Here is a 21,883-nt window from a genome sequence, read left to right as displayed (position 1 = left end):
TTCTGTCTGTGGGCACACACACCTGCCACGGAGGATTCCGCACGAAGAAAGGTCTTCCACAGTGGTTCTGGAGAGAGGTGAAAAATTCCAGTGCCCCCGCTGGACCTCAGACGGATTCACTTGGGATCTCAGGGTGTGACCCAGGCTTCGGGACTTTTCAGCCAAGTTTGAGGCCAACTGAGAGACTCCTCTTCTCTGGCCCCCAACCCCATCCCTCTGCCCCTCCTGCCCTTCCGCTGATGTTCCTGCCTCTTCCACGGCTGGACTCTGCCCACGCTCGGAACACCTGGAACGACCAGGATACTGAGTTCCAGGCCCGGGCCCCGCCCCTTCCTAGCCCCGGCCAGCGCCGGGCTGCAGAGACGCCACACTCCGGTCAGCGGGACGGGACTGCGAGGTGACGCCTAGGACCACTGGTCTCCACCGGAGACCCAGAGAAGAGCGGTCACCATCCTAACGGCTCGGGTGGTGCTGAGGCAAGCCATGCACGGAGCATCTCGGCCCCTGGGTTTGAGTCCCAGATGTGTGACACTCAGCCGGGCTGCTCAGACTTCGGTGCATGTGCGGATTTCTTGAGGGTCTTGTTAGCATGCAGATTCTGACCTGCAGGTCTGGGGTGGTGACCAAGGTTCTGCCTTTCTAATAAGCTCCCGGGTGATGCCGATGCTGACAGTGCAGGACCACACTCGAATAAGGAATGAAGAGTCGTCAGTGTAGTAAGGAGTATGAGGAGTGCTCACCTCCCTACCCCAGACCCTCCTGCTGCAGCCCCAGTCCAGTTCCTCCTCCCCAGGGCCGGCCCCCACCCTGCCCCCCTGTTTGGTCCCCTCAAAGCCAGGCAGCCTCAGCCTGTCCCTCTCCTCTGTCTCTCTCATCCCCTGCCCCAGGCCCAGCCTAAAGTATCCACATCCCTCCAGAGCAGGGTGGCATCAGAGGGTGCCCTCCCTGCTCACACATCTGGAGCCCTGGTCCCCTCCGTGGGAAGCCAGCCAGACCACCCAGCCCTCCGAGCTCCCCGTCGGACCATCACTCATCAGAGTCTGTCTTTCCCTCCTAAACAAAACCCCAACAGCAGGGGGAAGAGAGATGTGAGCTAAGAAACGCATGGACTATTTAGGGTTCACAGCCCAGCTCCGCCAATTATCAGCCTTGTGATTTTGTGCAATCTCTCAACGTTTTTGAAGCTCGGTTTCTTTCTCTGTAAACTGAGGACAAGGACGGCCCTTATCTCACTGGGTGCAGGTGCATGAGAAAATACACATACATGCTCAATGCCGTCTCTGGCACTTAGCAGGTTTGCTACATGATCTGCCTGTCAGAAACTACATGACCTCTCACAGCCTTGCTCTCCTTGTCACTCTGACGTCACGACACCTACCTGCTGTCCCCATGGACCAGAATGTTCCAGAAGCAGTCCTGTGAACCAGCTCCAGGTAAACGGGTTGGTTCAGAGTTAGTCATTATGACCCAAGCAGGGTCTATCAGAGCCTAAGAGCATTCATCCCAGCATCTAATACTTGCTTGCAATATTGGGAGAAAAGAGCTCTCTACAGGAGCTGCTGCACTGGAAGGTTGCAAACTGGTAGCACCGAGTGGCCATATCCTGGAGCATCTGTGGGGCCACCCCAGGGATAGAGGCTGTCTAAAAATTGAGCCAACTCAGAACCAAGTGATGCAGCTAAATTCCCCATTCCACCGTTCGAGCTGCTGGACCAGTGGTGCCTCACTTCTTGGTCACGTGGGCCAATACATTCTTTTTTTTTTTTTCTTAAACCAGTTGGAGGGGCGCCTGGGTGGCTCCGTGGGTTAAGTGTCCGACTTCAGCTCAGGTCGTGATCTCACCGTTCATGAGTTCGAGCCCCGCGTCCGGGCTCTGTGCTGACAGCTCAGAGCCTGGAGCCTGCTTTGAATTCTGTGTCTCCCTCTCTGTCTGCCCCTGCCCCACTCTTGCTCTGTCTCTCTCCATCTCTCAAAAATGAATACACGTTAAAAAATTAAAAAAAAAAAGTTTGAGTTTCTCTCCTAACTGAAAGAACCCAGATGAAAAACTCAGTGGCAATCAGAACCAAGACCTAGACGGTGGGGACGCTGCTGGGAAAATTACAGGTGAGCCGTATGCCAGAGGCATCCCTGAAGCCCACCCCATACCCGGAGCCTGGGTGAGGCCCCCTTCATGCTCACCAAGACGCAGCAGACCCCTTCCCGAAAAACACAGTTAGATAAAGGCACAGACTTTTTCTTTCGCTTTACCATTTATAAAGCCATACAATGGGTCGCCAAGAAACAAAGCAGCTGTACAGGAGCGGGCCAGCATTGGTGTAAAATACATTCATATCCAGGGCAAGGAGCACAGGTCAGGGTTTATACAAGGTGGCGGAGGTTATAGGCACGATGATACAAAATAGAAAGGATATTTCCATCTATATAAATACACAGCCAGGGGACGGGGAGGATGCCAAGTTATTGTTTCTCCTGCAGAGGGCCTGGGAGGTGGGGAGGGGGTGGCAAGGAATTTCTTACATTTGTTTCGAATGGCGTGTCAGAGGGAAGAGAGAAAATGGGGAAACATGGCGTGCACACACACACATGTGCTCAGTCTCACGCACAAACCGAACATGGACACAGAGGAGAGTCTCAAACTGTTTAACACTGATTAGAAAACAAACTGGGGACATTCCTCTGCAATTACCTCGCTGCTGAGAAGAGCCCTGGTGTGGGAAATAAACGGAAGTCCTCAAACATGCTGGGTGTCTGAGGACAAAGGAGTCGGGAGGGAGCACCCCGTTGTAGCAAGTCCTCACCAACAACACTGACAATCTAGCGATCGGGGCCCTCCTGATTCCTTTCACTGCTGGGTGATACTGACCTTAACATCCCATCGCTCATTCGCTGCCTTTGACCCTAACCCCGTGTTCCCTAGAGACCAGCAAAATATGTACACATATACACCCACACTTGCACACGCACGTGTATGCATCCGCCCCGGGTAACACCAGCCAGGAGCTCCAGTCTCAGGACCCTGGGGCCTGGGCCTGGGTGAAGAGTGGCTCTGGGACTCTGCCCCCAACCTCTCCAAGGAACCCAAGTGTGGGGAGACGTAGGGGCGGGAGGCAGCCCTTGGACGGGGCATGGACCCACTTGACCTCCCCCAATCCTGAAGTTGAGACAGTCCGAAGAAGTGGGGGAGAGCCAGGAGGCAGGGACGGTGAGCAAATGCCCCGGGCCTATCCCTGTTCTGCTTACAGACACCTCCACACCCCCTGGATGGCAGGGGAGCCTCCCTGACCTCGGCTGTGGCACATCAGAGTACCCCCCCTCCTGAGTGCCCTTTCTAAGGATCACGCTTGTCCAGCTGGCTGCTGCCTCCTACAGGTCACACGGCCACCAGGCCCCGCCACTCCTATCCTGCCAGCCTCTGACACACCCAGGGAGTCCTCGAAACCCACGGGAGAAGGAATCCACACATTTTTAGAGTTGCTAGGGAGAGACTCCGACAAAGATAGGGGTCAAAAGGCCCTTCCCTAGCCTAGGACACAGTGTATTGGCCCCCAAACACCTGGCTAGATAAGGGGACCAGGGTGCCAAGACTGTAGGGCGGGAGCATTGCAGTCACCCCTGGAGGTTGACCAGACAGCTCACTTCCTTCCTATTTCCCCTCTGGGGTCACCTCTCCATTGTTCCCATGCCCTGCCCTGTCCTCCTGTTCCACGGGTAGGGAGCCACCTGGACCTCTCCCTGAATCCGACAGATGTCAACTCCCTGCCTTCTTCCCTCCAGACAATGTGCAGGCCAGCCCCAGGCCCCAGGCCGGCTTCAGACGCCTGGCTGGAGCGGGGGGCCGAGGCCTGAGCCTGCCTGGCGTCTGTGTCACTGTTTCGCCGCCTCTCTCGTTCTTCCTTGCCAACTTCCCCCAGACCCTTGCCCTGCCAGCCTGTTTCAAGACCAGACAGCATTCTCCTGGCTGACACACAGATTCAACAATAACAGCAAAAAAGGTTGAGGGGGAAGGAGGAGAGGAAAGGATAGACATTCACACAATAATAACAATAATTATTAAAAGTGCTTTCTCTTAAAGGAAATCTTTGGCAAGAATATACCGCAGCGCTGTGGGGTGTGTGTGTGTGTGTGTGTGTGTGTGTGTGTGTGTGTGTGCGCGTGCACGCATGGGTACAGAGACCTAACCTGTGAGACATGGAAGAGCCACGGTGTGCTCCCAACCAGTGTCTGACCCAAAGGTAGGGCCGCCTGGAGACGGGGGTACCCTTCCCTATCATTCTGGAAACCCACTCCTTCCAGAGGGACGTGAGGGAGTGAGCTGATCAGCTTCCCAGGATGCCCAGTCCTTCCCAGGGTCACACTAGGCTCAGGCCTGAGCGGGGCGGGCTGGCCATGCCTGGGAGGTGGGAGCTGCTGGTGGGCAGTGGGAACGCACGTGTGACGGCCCGGGGCTGGCTGCCGAAGGGTCTACCACTCGACCTGGCCTCAAGCGGAGACAGGACATCCAGGCCAGGAGGGGAGAGTCCTGGGGCCAGGTCCAGCAGGAGATTGAGATATTTACAAAGGAAGTGGGCAAGGGATATCTCCTATCTGGGAAGAGAGTCAGGGTATGTAGGGAATGAGGAGGGGGGAGATCTGGGTATCTGGCTTGAATGCCTCAGAAGGAAGAGCACTTTGGAGGAACCTCGGCCACCAAGTGCAAGGTTGTAATCTTTAGGAAGCGAGGGCCTGCTCCCTACCCTCAGACACTCTCCAACTCCCTGAAACAGAACGTCCACACAGATACAGCTTCTTGGAGGAGAAAAAATGCAAAAGACACACCTGTCACCCACATCTGTCACACACACCCTTGTCCCCCGCAGGCTCATCCACTTGTTCAGGCCCACAGTGAGGGGGGCAGCTCCCCTCATCTCTGGGAGGCCGACTGCTGTGCCCCGGGCTTGCCAGAAAACAAGGGGGTGAAGGGAATGGACGTGTGCACCCCCTTCTCACTGAGCCCCCGACGGAGTCTAGGGAAGGCCAACAGTAGGGCCAGGAGACCCCTGATGGCTCCAAGGATAAAGGCCCCCTACAGTTCAGACCTCACTTATACATAAAAAAGGGACGGGAATTGGTGTATGCCCGGGAAGGCAATAAAGCAATATGGGAAAACAATAAATACTTCTTGTCAATTTACCTATTCTTTTTTTTAACCTTTTCTTATATTTTATTAGCTTACAGATTCTGTCAGTATGTCTCACATATATATTATATATATTTATATATCAGTACAATGCCTCTCTCTAGGGAACCCCATAGGCTTAAGAAGCCATTCAATAATGGAATCCCGGTGAATTTTCTACTCTGGCTTAGAGCGCTTGGGTGGTGGTCTGGGGGGTTCCCAACTGCCCAGATGGACTCTCAGCCCTCTGACCTAAATGCATTCCCTTGCCCCTCTGCTCCACGGGCAGCTTGGCTCTGCTGGGGAAACCATGGCAGGAGGGGGAACAGCGAGGCTTTGGCATTGTAGGTAGGCCATGTAGATGCACAGGAAGCGGCCCCAGGAGCTCTGCCAAGGACAGCCCGGGCAGCCCAGTAAAAATCAGACCCAGAATCACCTGCAGAGGGGGGGACGAAAGGCCATCGGGTGTCTCCCCCGGGGCCTCACGGAGCAGGTTCCCCAGGACGAGCTCCAACATAGAGACCCTGAAGGGCAAACCAGGGCAGGAAGGCTTGATCCCTGACACCCAAAAAGGCATCAAACAGGTAAGCAAATCTGAAGAAAGGCTGGTCTGGGGTACAAAACGCAAGAATGGGCTGAGGGCTCAGACTGGCCGGAGCCACCTGCCCATACCTGCTGCTGGGCCACACGCCTCCGAGAAGACCCCCAGAGCTCAACCAGCAACCCCCTTGAGGGATCTCCTCCCCAAGACTATGCACACGCACGTCTGCACCTCCCGAACCAAGCGTCCAGCCTCCCTGTGGGGGCAGATCAGAGCTAAGGCTGCAGGGCGGCCAGCCCCACTCCTGCGGGGGTTTTTGCTGGGAAGGTGCTGGCAGCACCCAGGGCCGCTAGAGAGCAAGCGTGGGGACCGAGAGAGAGTCTGCGACCCCGTGATCTTGGGTACTCCTGCTGCCCTGTCACGCCCAACTCTCACCTTCTTTGGACAGTATGCACATGCGTGTGCAAATACACGGGGCACGCACAAGTCTATGTATTTATAACTCTGGCTGAGAGGCACATGGAAATCAATACGTGAAGATGTGGGTGTGGACACAGTATATACCCCATACAGACACCCACACAGACTGTACATCGGAGGCAGAGTCCAGAGACCTCAGGAACCTCAGGTCTACGGTACTCTCACAGGCAAAAGTTCTGCCACTTGGTGCCCATGCTGGCTCTTTTTGGTTTGCCAATCTACCCCAGAGGTGGCCAGAAAAGGATTCTCTCAATTTGATTTCTCCTTGCAAAGCGGTCGGGTTAGGGAGACAGCTTTTCCATTTACTCCCAAAATATAGATCCTCAAGGAGTTGGTCTGTCTCCTCTGAGGAGCCCCGGCCTCTTGGAAGGGGGAGGGGGGTCAGGTGGACCTGGTTAGCGGTGGAGGCTTTGGGGGCTCTGCGGTATCCATCCACCCAGGGGAATCCAAGTTATCCTCCCCCATCTTTTTCTTTCTCTAGCTCTCTCTCTCTCCCCCCCTTCCCCTCTGCAATTCACTTCCCCCTCCCCACGTTGCACTTTCTTCTCTCCTTCTCCAAAATTGGCCCAAAGTCCTCCTTCTGGATTCAAGGGTGGTCAGGATTCATGAGTCCCCGCCCCACATGCCCCGTCCCCACTGCCATGGCCCCGGGCGAGGGGTGGCGTTCATCTCTTCTGGCCGGCACTCAGCATGACCTTGGAGACAAAGTTGACGATGGCGGAGGCGGGCTGGTTGGGGTCAAGCTCGGCGAAGAGGTGGCAGGCGTTGTCGGTGGTGCTGCCCTGCTTCCGGGCCACGAAGCCGAAGAGCCTGCAGGGGCAGGAGAAGGGGGTGACGGGCGTGAAGCGGACCCCAGGCCTTGGAGAGCTGCCCCCGTGAGCGAGCTCTCCTCAGGTTGAAGTCTCTCGCCACTCTTCCCGCCTCTCCCAGCACATGAGGACTGGGGCACAGGGCACAGGAGAGAGGGTTCCTCTCTCCCTTCCGCCCCGCACCCCAAAGCCAGGTCCTGGAGATAACAGGGTCATTGGTTTTAGGTAGACAGAGATTCCCCTTTGAGAGGCAGGGGGAGGCGGAGCTGGAGGCAAATGACAAGACTGGACACTAAAAGGCAGGGAGGAGACCGAAAATAAAATGGGGACATTCCTAGGCGAGCTTCTCTCGGTCCTTCCCAGCCCTGCCCCTTCCTGACTGTTCACACAACACAGAAGCACATGAATAAAACGCTGTCTGCCTGTCAAAGCACTTGGCCTCAGACACCAGGAGAGGGTCAGGGAGACAAAAGGACAAGGGGTCACCACCACCCCCCCACACACACACTTCTCCTGGGCTCCAGAGAACGGGAGGGGACAGAGGACCCCACACCTGTTCCTCCCTACCCCCCTACTCCCTGCACCAGGGCTGGAATGACCTGGCATTCTCTGTGCAAAACAGAGTTAAAAATATGAGCAGAGAACAGAATGTGAGCCCAGGTCCCCTCCCAGTCGGCACGTTGCTAATTAGAGCGAGATGGGGAAATCGGGACAGCTGGAGATTCCGATGGAAACCCCTCTCCCCAGGACTGGACCACAACAGCTAAAATTAGCAAAGTTGGGTCCTGCTTGCCACCGACCGCACGTAAGTACACACACACACACACACACACACACACACACACACACACACACACTGGGCTTCCTACAGCTTTGCTCTCCCCAACTCTGTTTCAGGGTCTGGGGACAGCTGGACCAGAGTCCGGGGTAATGGCCTGCCCAAGTGAAGGGGTAGCCTGGGTCCACGGACCAATCCCCAGGACCCCCTTTCCAGGCTGGCTCAGTCTCCTTGGTGCAGTGGAAGGCAGTAAGGGCGGACAGAGGGAGCGGCTCCAAGCTGCCGCATGACAGCGAGCCAGCCCCGGCTGCCTGGTTCTGCCGGGGTGGAGAGCCAGCCAACCTCACCAGCCTAAACACGGCCCGCCTGCCCTCCCCTACTGTTTACTTCAGCTCCGTGGCTCCCAGGGCCAGTTCAACAACTGCCAAGTCCTTTCTCTGCTTGGGGCAGTGGATCCAGGCAGGAAACCTCAGCCCCGAGGCAGGGAGGGGCACTTGCAAGAACCTGAGAACAAGTGTCTCCTTAAATGTGGGGCCTGAGGCGCCTTGCACACCCCTCCTTCGTCTGAGACAGGCTCCCTGGGGCTCCGCCTGGCCCAGCAAGGCCGTGTCAGCAGGAAGCTCAGCACAAAACCAGCTCCGGAATGAAGAGAATGACTTCCAGGCCTGGGACCAGCCCACTTCTGTCCCTGACCCATCTCCCCACGGTGGGGCCCAGTGCTGAATGAGCATGAGCTCCCTTAAACACCAAGTTCTGGCCTGCCCGGCTGGGGTCCGAGACTGAGAGACCCAACGACCCTGGGAACTCAAAGAAGGCTGAAGTAGGTACAAGGCAAGCTTCAAGAAGGCTGGACACCTGCGTGCTCCTTTCGGCTAATTCTTTACGTGACCTCGGGCAAGGAGAGGTGCCCTGCATCCCCCTCTGGATGCTCCCAAGGGCGTTCACGGTGCTGACTGCCTACTGCTCAGCTCCATTCATTCCTGACCCAGGGGGCCTCACAGTGCTTCCTCCTCACTCTCCCCCTGCTTGCCTCCATCCTCGAATTTCTTCATTCAGCAAATATTTATCACCCCTCCCATACCACGAAGGCAGTCCTGCCCTCGGGGGCTTGCCATGGGTGTGGCCCTGCCTCCCTGTCCCCTGGAAATTGTCTCCTACTCCCACACCCATTTCTACCTGTGCAAAATGTGCTGTCTTTTAAGACCCATTTGAAAGTGTTAGTTCTTTCCCCAAACCTTCCCAAATCTCTCCCTGCCTAGATGTGCTCTGCTTCTTCGTGCTTCATACCCTTCATGTGTCGCTACAGCAGCAGTTTTAATTTTCTTTTAACAGGAAAAGTTCTCCTTTTCTAAAGCAATCTTACATGAAGTCCAAATACATGAAGGTGACAGCAGGATTTATGGCCATGAATGTATCGATGCAATAGCAAAACATTCGCCTATTATAAAGTCAATGAGGGAGAAAAATTGGGGCTGCTTGCATGAACCATACAAAGTCAAATGTGGAATTGCAGACCATAGGCCAGCTTCAGTACTCAGATTATTGCCATACCCTGTTTAGGTTTTGCGAAACTGAGAAAACCCTGATCCATACTGGTCAGTAACTGCCTCTCAGGCCAGGGTTTCTCCTTCCTTCATAATGGCTCGGTTGCAACCGGAGGACCCTAGGGTTCCTGGGAACATGGTTTGAAAACCACTCCAGCACGCCAGGGCTGTTTATGCACTTGTCTTATCCACTGGGCCAATATCAGGCCTCCTGAGGGCAGAGTCAGCCTCCTGGTCCGTCTGAATTATCCTGGGGCCGAGTGCCCTGCAGACACGTGGGAAATGCTAAAGCGGGGGAAGAATCAGCCAAAAGGTCCTAGGTCCATCCCAGAAGAAATGTGGACTTTCTGGGCGCCCGACTTCTGATGAAGAGGTGGAGCCCAGCCACAGGATCCACAGAAACGCACCAAAAGAGCAAGAGTAGGAATCAAGGAAGCCAGGATTGGGGCAGAAAGATCATTTAAACAAGCCTTGCCCCAGGACCACTGCCTCCAGTAGAACTCCCAGCTTTCTGTCCACTTTCTCAGATCTCTGCTGGTCTGGTCCTGGGAGAGGGAAGGTGAGGAGACTGGAGGCTGGGCCTCTGGCCTTGAGGCAAGAGAAGGCAAAAGACCTGGCTGCCTGGCCAAGCTTTTCTCCAAAGCTGAGTAACCTGAGCACAAAGGCCTTTGTTGCCCTTTGCCTACCCCTGGTCCCAGATTCTAACCACCAACCCCCCACCCCCCACCCCGGCCCAGGGAGCAGCCAGCTGGCGTCGGGGGAGAAGCCACACTTACTTAGCAGGGGCACCTCCTTCTGTCTTCATCCACCTGTGGAGACAAAGATACCACAGTGTAAACCACCACAACTCCTCCCCCGAGAACGCAGCCCTGCGCATGCCCAGACCTGCAGGGGGAAAGCAAGGGAAACCCCGTTCCAGGGGGGTGGGAGCCTCCAAAGACCACGCAGGGGGAGGCATTCAGGGTGGAGAGAACACTGTGGCCTGCCTCCAAAAGAGCTCTCCCGAGTGTGAAGAGGAGAAGCGGATTCAAGGTCAAGGATATGGCACGGGGCATGGAAGCAAGCATTTGAGTACCTGGGAGGGGCTCCAAATTTGTGGTGGGAAAAAGTACCCAACGAAATAACTGACAGTCTCACAGACACAGGCGGATCTTCAAGTTGAACTGTGAATACACACCCCCACGCACACCCACGCCCACACATGCCCCCACACAGACTTCAGTGCTGTGAAGATGGGTGCGAGAGGAGGTGACTACAAGAGACTTACTTTCTCTCCTGTGGATCCAGGTCACAGAAGGTGACAGTGTTGAGGGGGTAGTGTCGTCTGAAGAAGAGCCTGTGGCACAGATACCAAATAAACAGAGAATGAGTATCCACGTGACCACCCTTTGCCACTTTCCACTTGCAGGCGTCAGGCTACCCTCAGCAGCTGTCATGGGTTAACCCAGCCTCTCCCTTATGAGCAAGGTGGCCTGGGCTGCTCATCTTAGCAATGCATAGGGACATAAATGTGTCACTGAAGCATGTCCCAAATGCTAGTGACTAGGAAAAGAAGGAAGAAACTGGTACTGAAGGATGATCAATGAGGGGATGTGACAGAGGAAGGAAAGAAGCTGGAGGAAGAGCACAAGAGCAAGGGCTCTGCTCTAGAAATCAGGCACTTTTATGAGTTGTGTTTCTGGCTGTATACCCTATGCAGGCATATTTGTAGGAGGGAAGACGGATGGATGGATGGATGGATGGATGGATGGATGGATGGATGGGTGGATGGATGGATTGGTGGGTGGGTGGGTGGAAGATTGGACAGGTGGGTGGATGACAGGTGGACAGATGGAGGCACAGGTTGGTAGGTGGACAGGTGGACAGGTGGACAGATGAGTACAAGGTACAAATGGTAAGTGGGTGGGTAAGTAGATTGATAGATGGGGCACAGGGGGGAGAGCCCAGTACGGAAGCAAGTAGAAGAGTCTTACTTTCTCTGGTTGTCAGTCAGTGTGATTCCCTGGGCAGAAACTTTGAAGTGAACGATGGTGGCAGCTGGTGTGGGGTCAGCAGCCAGAGTCTCAGAAGTGGCTTTGGAGATGGCCTGTGGCCCAGTGAGTGATTCCATGTCCACAGAGTTGACGAAGAGCACGTTGCAGGCTGGAATAAACCCACCCAAAGAGAAGTCACGGGGACTGGAGTGGGTGGGGATTACTTCCCAGCTCAGCTCTTCGGGGGAGGAGTAGATGAATGTTAGGCCAGCCTCAGGCCAAGGCATCCGCACAGAGAATCACGGACTGCCCAGAGATAACTGGGTCTGCAGGACGGGACAGGGCAGGCAGAAGGAAAGGCCTGGGCGGGCATCCTGTCTGGGGTGGCCACTTACCTGCCCCTTGCTTCAGCAGGTCAGTGGTTGAGTTTGCAGGGCCTGAGCTATCTTTCGATTCATCTGTGGGGTCTGAGACAAAAATTTAATTCAGCTGGTAATTAAAACTCTAGAGCTGGAAAGAAGCACAAGTTCGGCTGGGCCTCAGGCAAGCTCTGCAAATACTTTGTGCAATGGATACTGCTTTTCGTAACAGGCCCTGGCAATAGGCGCGTGTGTTTCCAGTCTGAACATTCAGTGAGGACTGTCGATAGTTAGCACGTGGGTTGAGAGCTCTGGAATCCAACAGTGTGGGGTGCAGACCCTCACCCCAGCACCTGCCAAGCACCTATAAAATGGAGATTGTGATGACAGTACCCATTGTGCTGGGTTTTTGAGATGTTCCATATACACTGTTAGCCCAGTGCTTGGCATAAAGCAGGACTTCAAGCGGCAACTGACATCTCTGTTGTCATTTTGCATTGATGTGTCTTTGTGTAGATCGATGAATGTCCCAATTCACTAAAGCACTAATACAGCGCAGTCGTGATTTCGATATTACTAAGAACGGAGTATTGTCTGTACCAGTGTTTCTCAGGCTTTGGAGTGCAGGCTGATTAAAACACAGGTTGCTGAGCCCCACTGGAGGGCTTGAGAATATCTGCATTTTTAACAAGTTCTCAGGGTGCCGATGCCACTGGTCTGGGAACCATACTTTGAGAAGCACTGGTTTATATAATGTAAACGTCAAACCGTTTTGTAATTGCTAAACTACTTTCATAAATTTCGTAGAACTATAATTTAGTTGGTGTCTCAACTCTGTGCTTAATAATGCTACTTAAGTTGTACTTGAACTTTTAAATTAATAATGTTGGCCAATTATTAGTAGCAATTCAATGAAATGAGTTGGATTCACAGAAATTGTGAAATAATATTAGGGGTTTTGTGTATGGGCATAACCCCAAGAGCTCCAAGAGAAACTGGAAGAAAGTCCCAGAGACACTTCTGAATATCCTATTGTTAAACAGAGAGGATGGGGACCAGGTACCCAGTTTCCAGTTCCTAGACCTCAAGGTCAGGGCTGAGCATAATTTCCCTTGGGTGGGCCCTGATTGATGGGGCTGGGCAACAGAAGCCTGTGCGGTGACGAGTCTTGGGTATCCATCCGCCATCTTCCAAAGCTGGAGCTCTTCTCTGAGAGAAGCTGGGCCTGGTGTCTCACTCAATGTCCTATATGTCCTGAGGCTCATGGGTTCCATTTGTACTTCCCACAGTCAAGAGGCCTTGCTCTTCCCATCAGCTCTACATCCCCTCAGTCAGAGAACACCCTGTCAGCCAAGCAGACTAAAACTCCAGGGACGTCTTGGCCCTGTTTTCTTCCCACGCCATGAGAAACCTAGTCACTCTTCCTCTGCGTGTGCTCCCTGCTCTTTATTCACACCAACCTCCAACACGTGGGCGCCCCCATGACCTAAATCTGCCTTCCCCTCCCCCTTCCTTCAGCCCTGCCCACTGATGCCCATCTCATCCTCCAGACACAGTCCTCCCCATAACTGACTCCTACTTCTAGTGCCTCCCCCATGGGCTTATTCTGAGGATTTGCAAAAAAATATCTTAAAGGCACCAGAGAATTTTCCAGAACAATCTGGAAAGTCAATTATGTGTGTTCCTGGAGTTAAGTTTTTTTAAAGAACTTTTCCTTCTTTTTTTAATAGGAGATTAAAAAAAAAAAAAAAAAGGAGAGTAGCTTTGAATTTCCCTAGATTGGCAAAATGACCCAGGTCCTCAATGCTGGCCCATGTTCTGGAGCGGCTGGCAGAGCAGACACAAACAGCAGCCCAGCTCAAAGATGTACTTGGAGAGCAAGGAGTCTCACGTTCCTACCTCGGTTTGGAATGACCAGCTTACAGGGCAGAGCCAGTGGGATGATGGAATGCTGGTAGACCAGGGCAGAGAGAGACCCTGCAGGGGGAGACAGCATGTCAGGAGCAGTGTCACTGGGAGCAGGCCCGGGCACCGAGGAGCCCAACCACCCAGCCCACTATCCATCATCTTCAGCTCCTTTACTACCCACCTCTCCCTCATCCCACAATGAAGCTGAAAATCCACTCCCTCCTTGTTAGCAATATCTAAGGGAGAAGGTTCCAGCGGCTCACTCTAAGCAGCCATAAGGTGTCCTTTCTAGAAAGTTCCTCCCAACATTTCTCCTAAGTCTCTCTGGCTACTGGGGCCCTCTCAGGACAGTGCAGCAGAAGTATGAAAGAAATCGTGGGATCAAATCCCAGCTCAGTCACTTATTAGCTATGTGTTCTTGGGTAAGTCTAACTTCTACAAACCTCCGTTTCCTCATGTGTAAATGGGACCATAACACCTCCCATGCAGGATTGTTATGAGACCAGAAGTAATGTAAGGTTCCCAGACAGTGACTTTCACATAGTAGATGGTCGATAAAGGCAGTTGTTACAGCTGTTATTCAAATTCTAATGATAATGCATTTCGGTGGGGTGAGACAAATGCAGAAAGGAATTTGGCAGAGTGAATCAGCCACAGTACAGAGGACGGGAGGCCACTGTTCATTTCCTCTGCTGCGTCTATGACAAGGGGGACCTGGGACAGCCTGAGACACTCTAGGCAGGTGGACTGTGGAGACGGGGTTGGGAAACAGCTCACCGAAGTTTGGCTCATTGGGGCATCCCTTGAGCTTGACTCCTCTGGGGCCAGTCTCTATCAGGAAATGTCTCACCAGCTCATGGGTCATGTCCCCTGGAATAAAGAGAAAGACATGAGGTTTGAGCACTTCTCATGGGGCCCTCCCACCACTTGCTAACATCACTTCATCCCTTCCCCACATGCAGCTCTGTGGCGGGAGAAAGGATTGGAAAGATATGGAGAGACCACCGCTCAAGGAAACACAACCAGAGTTCCAATAATCCTGCTTCCCTGTCCTCTGACCCCAACCATCACCAGGCCCAAGACTCATTCTTCCAAAGAGTCTGACTCAGCAGGCACCAGCTCCCCCAAGAACTATAGGTCTGTCCAGCCCTGAGTCCTTCTGGCATCTCAGGCTTGGAGGAGGCTGTGCTGGTCCAGAGCCTGGCTCGAGAGGAGGGTGTTACCTTTTTTATTCTGCTGCACGACGGTCGGAGGAGGAGATGACACCTTCATGGCCAGCCCGTAGGCCCCTCGGAAGGAGTGGCTGTCGCGGATGATGAAGGCCCCTGGCTCCTGGTCCTTAAGGAGAGCGATGGCTGGGATTGGAAGGGACGAGGGGACCAGAGCAAATAAGAAATGGATGGCACGGGCCTTGCTTAAGACTCATCGGGTCTACCGAATCTCGCTCCTTAGTTAGAATTGAAACACCCCTAAGGGTCCTCCTGTGCTAAAGTTGGCGAACATCCTCTATAAGTAGCGAGGTAGTAACTATATTTCAGGCTTCACAGGTCATGCCGTCTCTATTGCAAACTACTCGTCTCTACCATTGCAGCACAAAAGCAGCCACAAACAATACAGAAGCAAAGAGATACAGTGTGTTCCACCAAAACTGCATTTACAGAAAGAGGTCCGGGCTCTGGGCCATAGTCTCCAAAACCTGTCTAACATCCACACAGACCTTCCCTGGGAGCCCGGTGGGCCTCACTCCATCCCCATAACCACAGCTTTGTTTTGCCTGTAAAATGTGCAAAACTCTCTACATCACCTAGCTAAGATTTGTTCTATGACCTTGGCTGGCCTTTTACCTTGCTTGGAAAATCATGACTTTGCTACCTTTTTTTTTTTAACGTTTTCTTTTTATTTTTGACACAGAGAGAGACAGAGCTTGAGCGGAGAAGGGGCAGAGAGAGAGGGAGACACAGAATCTGAAGCAGGCTGCAGGCTTTGAGCGGTTAGTACAGAGCCCGACACAAGGCTTGCACTCACAAACCATGAGATCGTGGCCTGAGCCGAAGTCGGACATTTAACCGATTGAGCCACCCAGGCACCCTGAGACTTTGCTACTTTTAAGCACCCTTCGTAGGTCTACAAACCATGCTTCCGCTCCCCACAGTTCACCGCGAGGAGGTGCCTCTTACTGTCTGAACTTGATCCCAGCCCCCCTCTGTGTCCACCCCGTACTGCAAAAAGGAGTAAGTCTGCCCAGGAAGACATGGTGGGCTGCAGCCAGCTGTGACCTCTGATGGACCACAGGACCCTCGGTGCCACCTAGAACTCACCCTGCTCTCTGGAGATCTCAGGCTTGTACCAATACTTGGAAGTGTCCTGGACGAACTTCACTTTAGCCCGTGTCTCGGGGCTGTTGTCTAAGAGAGACAGAGACAGAAAAACAGTGTTATGGGTTGAAATGTGTCCCCTAAAAAGGTAGGTTGGAGCCCTAACCCCAGGTACCTGTGAATGTGACCTTATGTGGAAATAGGTCTCCGCAGGTGGATGCAAATTAAGATGAGGTCATGCTGGATCAGAGCGGGCCCCAATCCAATATGACCGGTGTTCATCTCAGAAGAGGAGAGACACAGAGACCATGGGGACAGTTGTGAAGATGAAGGCAGAGGCTGGGAGGACACATCCTCAAGCCAGGGGACACCAAGGATGTGCCAGCAACCACGAGAAGCTAAGAGGTAAGCCTAGAACACATTCTCCCACGAGCCTCCAGAAGGAGCCTGCCAACACCTTGATTTTGGACTTCTAGCCTCCAGCCCATGAGAGACTAAATTGTTCTCTTAAGCCACCAAGTCTGTGGCACTTTGTTACGGCAGCCGTAGGAAACTAACACAGAAAGGCAGTGTCCTCAACACCATCAGAGCCCTGCTGGAAGGGGCCTCGAGTGGCTTGCCCATCCTTCCCCTGTCTCCTACCAGCCACTGTGCATTGCAGAGCTGCTCTCCGATGGAAAAGCCTGGCACAGCATTCTCACTGAGCTGAGGAAAGCCCTGCCTCCACCCCACCCTCTCCTCTCTCCAGAAGATCCGGACCAAACCCTTCCTGCAGCTTCCCTTCCACAGGCTAACGCACCCCACCTACTAGCCTCTTTCTCCACTGGCTGAATTTCCCGACTTTGTCATAGCAACCTTGCAGTTGAGGGAAGAAAGCTACATTTCCATCACTTCTCCCCAAGCCCCCCCTCATGCCCTATATGAAGAGCCCGTGTTCTCCATCATATTCACATACAAAAAAATCAGTCCTGCCCTGGAACAGAGGAGGAGGTGGCTTAGAGGCCATCTACTGTGAGTCACATACCCCACTTACCTGGCAAATGACCCCCACCCAGACCCTTTGCAGACCAGAGATGCTTTACAGAGCATTAGGTTCTGGAAGATGCTCAGAGAGAGCACCCAGGATAACCGCTCAACTTTACAAACGAAGGAAGTGAGGTTGAGAGAGGGAGAGGGACCCGCCCAAATCACACAGGTGGTTCACAGAAAGGCTCCTGTAAGATCTTCCCAGGTAAGAAAACACAGGCGCCCATTTAGTGCCAGCTTTGCCTGATCTTTGGGTATTAGGATGTGCGGCCCTCGCTCTCCAAGCCCTTCCTTCATCTTTTGGCACCCAAGAAACAAAAAGGCAGGGGGTGGGGAGGTTGGGGGAAGAAGAAGAAAGGAATATTCCAATTCCCCAGGTTTCCTCCCCTTTAGAAAGAAGACAGAACAGAGGACGCCTGTGCTAACAATGCTATAAAGCTGAGGGTGCAGAGATGAGATCCGGGTTAGACTGTGGGTCCAGTGTTCAGTCAATTTTGACTTGTCAGTAACCCTGGGCTAGAACCCTGGGATCGGCCTCTGGAGGACAGCAAGGGGGTAGGCCGGCTCCCTTTCCTGGCAGCTGCGCACGGGGCAGGGGCGGGCGAAGCAGCCGGGCCAAGCAACTGCGGCAAGCTGCCTGTCTCTCTGCTCTGAAGCCCCAGGCCCCGCGGCTGCTGGGGCCTAACGAGCTGTCAGAGGCGGCTGCAGCCCCGTGTGCCTTCCTGCGTTGACTCCAGTGACTATTTTAAGCAGGGAAGGCGGTGGGAAACAGGAAATGTCCCAACTACTAGAAGTTTTCCATCCTCCAAGAAGAGGGGCTGGGAACCGGTCGTCTCCGGTGGGCAGCAGCAAACAGGGGCGTGCGGGGTCACTGTCGATGCCCCTGCCTGGCAGGCTCGGGGCAGGACCTGGGAGCGACACACTGAGAATCTAGGCAGCAGGGGCCCACCCCGGGGCTGCCTGAAACCTTCTCAGTCTTCCTCGAATGCCCCAGAGTTCTGGGGCCATTCTGCAACAGGCACATTCGAGGTCTGGCGGAGGCCCTGACCTTTGTGTTTAGACACCGAGCCCTCTACGCGGAGGCCAAAGATGCCGAGTTCTGGTGACGAGCAAAGAGATCAGTGTGCAGACATGCATGAGCTTCAGCAAAGCTGGGTCGGCAGAAACCAGACTCCAGTGAAAATGCTCCACCCTCGGCCTCAGCCCCCAGTGCACGTGGCCGTCAGATACGTTAACAGTGATGTGCACGCAGTGGGATTAAAAGGTGGGGACTGAGTGCTGTGGGCAGGCCAAAGGGATGGCAGTCCGGGTTAGGAAGGCAGATTCTCAAAGTTATGCTAAATCATAAATGTGGAAACACGAGAAGACAACTCCAATAATGCTTTGAGAGCGTGAGTTTTATGGCCAATGGGCCTAGATCGGAAGCCATTTACTAACTGTGTGACCCTGGACAAATGACGGAGTCTCTCTAAGCCTCACTTTGTTCATGCATAAAATGGGGGTAATAATACCTACTTTGCCAGGCGGCCGCGAGGATTAAAGAGCTAGCGAATGGCTCAGAGCCTGGCACACAGCACGTGCTCAGTGAGTGGCAGAAGCTATGCTGATAGTGATGATAATCATAACAGTAACACTATCATTATCCTCCTCCCCCTCCCCCTCCTCCTCCTCCTCCTCCTCCTCCTCCTCATGGGCACCCACATCCTCATCACTGCCCCCACACTTACTTTGAGGCCACCTCCAACTCCCATTATACAGACAAGGAAACTGAGGCCAAGAAGTCAGTGAGCTGCCCCTGGTTGTGTGCCAAAGAGCCGTCAGCACAGAGATGGACACAGACATCCTACCCAGTGGGCCATGTGCCACGGCAGAGGCGGGGGCAGAAGGAGGGGCTCACCTGGCATGGAGTACTTGGAGAAGTCGGGCAAAGTGTGGGAGAAGGAGACGGTGCTGCCCCCGCTGGGGCTGGACATGCCGCTGGCCACGGGCGAGGAGGACACCTTCCCGTTGACAGTGGCATAGTTGGGGAGGCTGCCTGCTCGGTCTCCCACGGACATCCTCCGCTTCTCGGGCAGGGCTGGCGTCGGGCTCCCTTGCCGGAAGGCTGCCGGATCCGGCGACGGGGAGGTGACGGGGCTGCTGAGGCCCGGGTAGTAGGCAGGGGACACAGGGAAGGAGGGCGTAGAGGGAGCCTGGTAACCAGAGGCACTGCTCTGCCGGGACAGCGTGGGTCTCCGGTCCTCGGGGGTGGAATAGCCGCCATAGGCCGCATGCCGGTCCAAGCTGGGGCTGCCGGGAATCACGGATCCAGGCCCTCCCAGGTGCCGGCCCGGGCTGGGGCTTCCAGGGCTGGCTACTGCATTGCCGTGGAGGCCGGAGGCCAGGTTGCCTTGGTGGGCCCCGGGGTGCCGACCCAGACTGGGGCTTCCCGGAGTAGTGGCCACACTGCCGTGGAGGCCTGAAACCTGGTGGGCCCCAGGGTGCCGGCCCAGGCTGGGGCTTCCTGGGGTGGTCGCTGTACTGCTCTGGGGGCTGGAGACTGCACTACCATGGTAACCAGTTCCCGCTGGACCCATCACCTGGCGGTGGCTCAAACTGGGGCTACTGGGGGCAGCCATGCTGGGGTTGATGGCCCGGCGGCCGAAGCCAGGACTGGGTGGGGTGTTGGTGCCCACTGTCCTGTGGCGCGCCTGAGGGCTCCCAGGCACCGTGTGGACGCCGGCCACGGTGAACTGAGCCCGCGCCTGGCTTTCTGGGGAGCTGAACTGCTGTAGTGAGTAGTCGGGGCTGCTGTAGCTGCTGCCCACGGTCGGGAGAGGAGAAGAGCTCTGGGAGCTTCTCTGGGCCGAAGGGCTAGGCTGTCCCAGGCTGCCGGAACGGAAGCCGGAACCCAGCAAAGGCTGAGTAGGTGTCCGGGGACCCTGGTCGCTGCTTTCCCCTGAGGGGAAACTCCCCACTGAAGTGCTGGAAAGAGAGGGGGCAGGTTGAGACGTCAAGATGGCATTTCACGAAGGCCAGCTTGCAGGGAGCACTCAGCCCTCCCCCCCCCCACCACCTCCGCCAGCGGCAACACTAGGAACCCCACTGGCATGAGCCAGAATGTCACCACTTTTGCACATCACCCTATGGAACCATCAGAAGAGACAGAGGCTCAGAGAGGTTAGGCAATAAGCTCACGACCACATAGCTTGTAAAAGACCAGGCTTCCAACTCAGTCGCATCTGATTCTGAAGCCCATGTTTTCCCCACTGCCCCTTGTTGACTCCTCAACCAGAAGGCAAAGCAAGGGGTCTCCCCTATGGAAACTGCAGATGGCTGTCCCCATGTCCACCTCCAGCACCACAGACACTGAACACCAGGGTGGGGTCAAACCACCCGGCTCCTGTTCCTACCAGGAGTATCCCTGCCTTGACTCACTTTTCCCAGGATGCCACTAGCATCTTTGAACACTGTGAGTGCTAGACCTGGGCTCTCATTCCCATTTTGTCTTTGCAAAAGGCAAAGACACCACGTCTCAGAGCAGGACAGTTCAGCTTATTGTAAGGTCTCCTTTCCAGCTGTTGGATCTGGCCACTAATTCAGCAAGCTGCCTTGCGTGGTAACGAGACTCCCGTCATTAGCAGCATTTAAGCAGAAGATGACCAACCTCTTGAATGTTGTGGTGGGAATTTCCTCCATCGGGAGGTTACAGTAGATGAGCACAAAGGTTGCTCCCAATTCTAAGACTCTGGAAAGTTCAGTTCAGAGGGGACTGTACCTGGCAGACAGCCAGAATCACAGGCTCTCCTCCAAGGTTAAGGGCAACCTGGATCGTGCTTGTTAAAGTTTCCTCATGTGGGAAACAAGGGGGCTGGATCAGATAACCCTGATTCCTTCCAGACCCAAACTCCTATCCATTGTTGACATGGCGGGAGAGGCCAAGGTTGACAGGGATCCTGCATCAGCTGTAGCTGCAGGGAGGTGGCAGGTAGGCTCTGCTCCAGGAGCCCCTGGGTGGGGGGTGAGGTAGGGGTTGGGAGGGTGTCCTTACACAAGAATATGGGCCAACCTGGAACTACAGACTGGAGGGAGTCTCGAGGCCAGGCTGAGGCCAGGATAAGCTCAGGTCCCCAGCTGAGGTGAGGTGAGGGGCCAGGCAAGAGCCAAGGGCAAGAAGCAGGTCACGGCCAGGCCAAGAAAAAGTCTACCTCAGATCCCAGAAGTGGCTAGAGTGGAATGCCATTCCTGGTACGGAATAACATGGCCTCTGAGGAATGGAGGGAGTGTCCGGCTGAGCAGGGTGGGGTCGGGGGGACTGACATGGAGTTCTGGAAGATTAACCCCACAGGAGAAACACTAGCTTCCTGAGCCCTGAAAAGAGCCAACTCTACAGCAGGAGGAATTTGAGTGAGAAACAGTGAAAACTTCCTGATGTCAGAGCTCCCTGGACATGAGCGGGGAGGGGCTGGCCAGGTTAGGAAATGTCCTTTCCTTGAAAGGAAGAATGCACCTTCTGGCTCGAAGCAGATTTCCCAAGAAGTGGAGCCGTCTGCCTATCAAGAGGCTGGGGAGGGGGCAAGGTGGACTGAGGGTGCACGCTTGGCTTGAGGTTCCAGAATTCTTAGAAGAGCAGAAGAATGCAACCTCTGCTCACCCAGCCACCCCCACGCTGACCTGGGAGGGGGCGCGCCGTGCGGGACCAACAGAGGGCGGAGGGCCTGCGGGAAACTCAGCCACTGGGGCCTGGCTGGTGACATGGTTGGAGAGTTTCGAGGCCTACTAGGAGCCCAGGCTAGGGAAGGGGGTGGACGTGCAAAGGGACGCCCAGCAGCCATCTCCCGTCCTGGGGCAGCCTAGCCTAGTCCATAACCCCCGTGCCACGCACCCTACGCTCTGCCCGAGCTCACCCCGGGCTCCCTGTCCTGTGTCAGGTCACGCTCTCCCTGTCGCCAAGCCCACACCCACTCCCCCAGCTGAGCAGCGTCTCACTTTACCCCCCACAAGAGGGCTTCC

General features: G+C 54.8%; 1 protein-coding gene across 7 annotated transcripts in view; it reads right to left on the bottom strand.

Annotated features, from left to right (window-relative positions):
- Positions 1-2,230: 2,230 nt before the first annotated feature.
- The window catches only part of TNS1 (tensin 1), a 202,247-nt gene continuing 182,594 nt past the window's right edge, over positions 2,231-21,883 (bottom strand). For all 7 annotated transcript variants that reach the window (XM_047871203.1, XM_047871204.1, XM_047871206.1 and 4 more), the window contains 10 exons: positions 18,789-19,855; positions 15,869-15,955; positions 14,774-14,905; positions 14,328-14,420; positions 13,542-13,619; positions 11,679-11,750; positions 11,284-11,452; positions 10,578-10,646; positions 10,087-10,119; positions 2,231-6,989 (listed from right to left, as the gene is read on the bottom strand). In XM_047871203.1, coding sequence (XP_047727159.1) covers positions 6,845-6,989; positions 10,087-10,119; positions 10,578-10,646; positions 11,284-11,452; positions 11,679-11,750; positions 13,542-13,619; positions 14,328-14,420; positions 14,774-14,905; positions 15,869-15,955; positions 18,789-19,855 — 1,945 coding nt within the window. In that variant the 3' untranslated portion in view covers positions 2,231-6,844. The remainder of the gene's footprint in view (positions 6,990-10,086; positions 10,120-10,577; positions 10,647-11,283; positions 11,453-11,678; positions 11,751-13,541; positions 13,620-14,327; positions 14,421-14,773; positions 14,906-15,868; positions 15,956-18,788; positions 19,856-21,883) is intronic.

The sequence above is a fragment of the Prionailurus viverrinus genome, chromosome C1, assembly GCF_022837055.1.
Source record: "Prionailurus viverrinus isolate Anna chromosome C1, UM_Priviv_1.0, whole genome shotgun sequence".
Lineage (NCBI taxonomy): Eukaryota > Metazoa > Chordata > Mammalia > Carnivora > Felidae > Prionailurus > Prionailurus viverrinus.
Note: the sequence above shows the minus strand (reverse complement) of the source record. Positions and strands in the feature narration are given on the sequence as shown.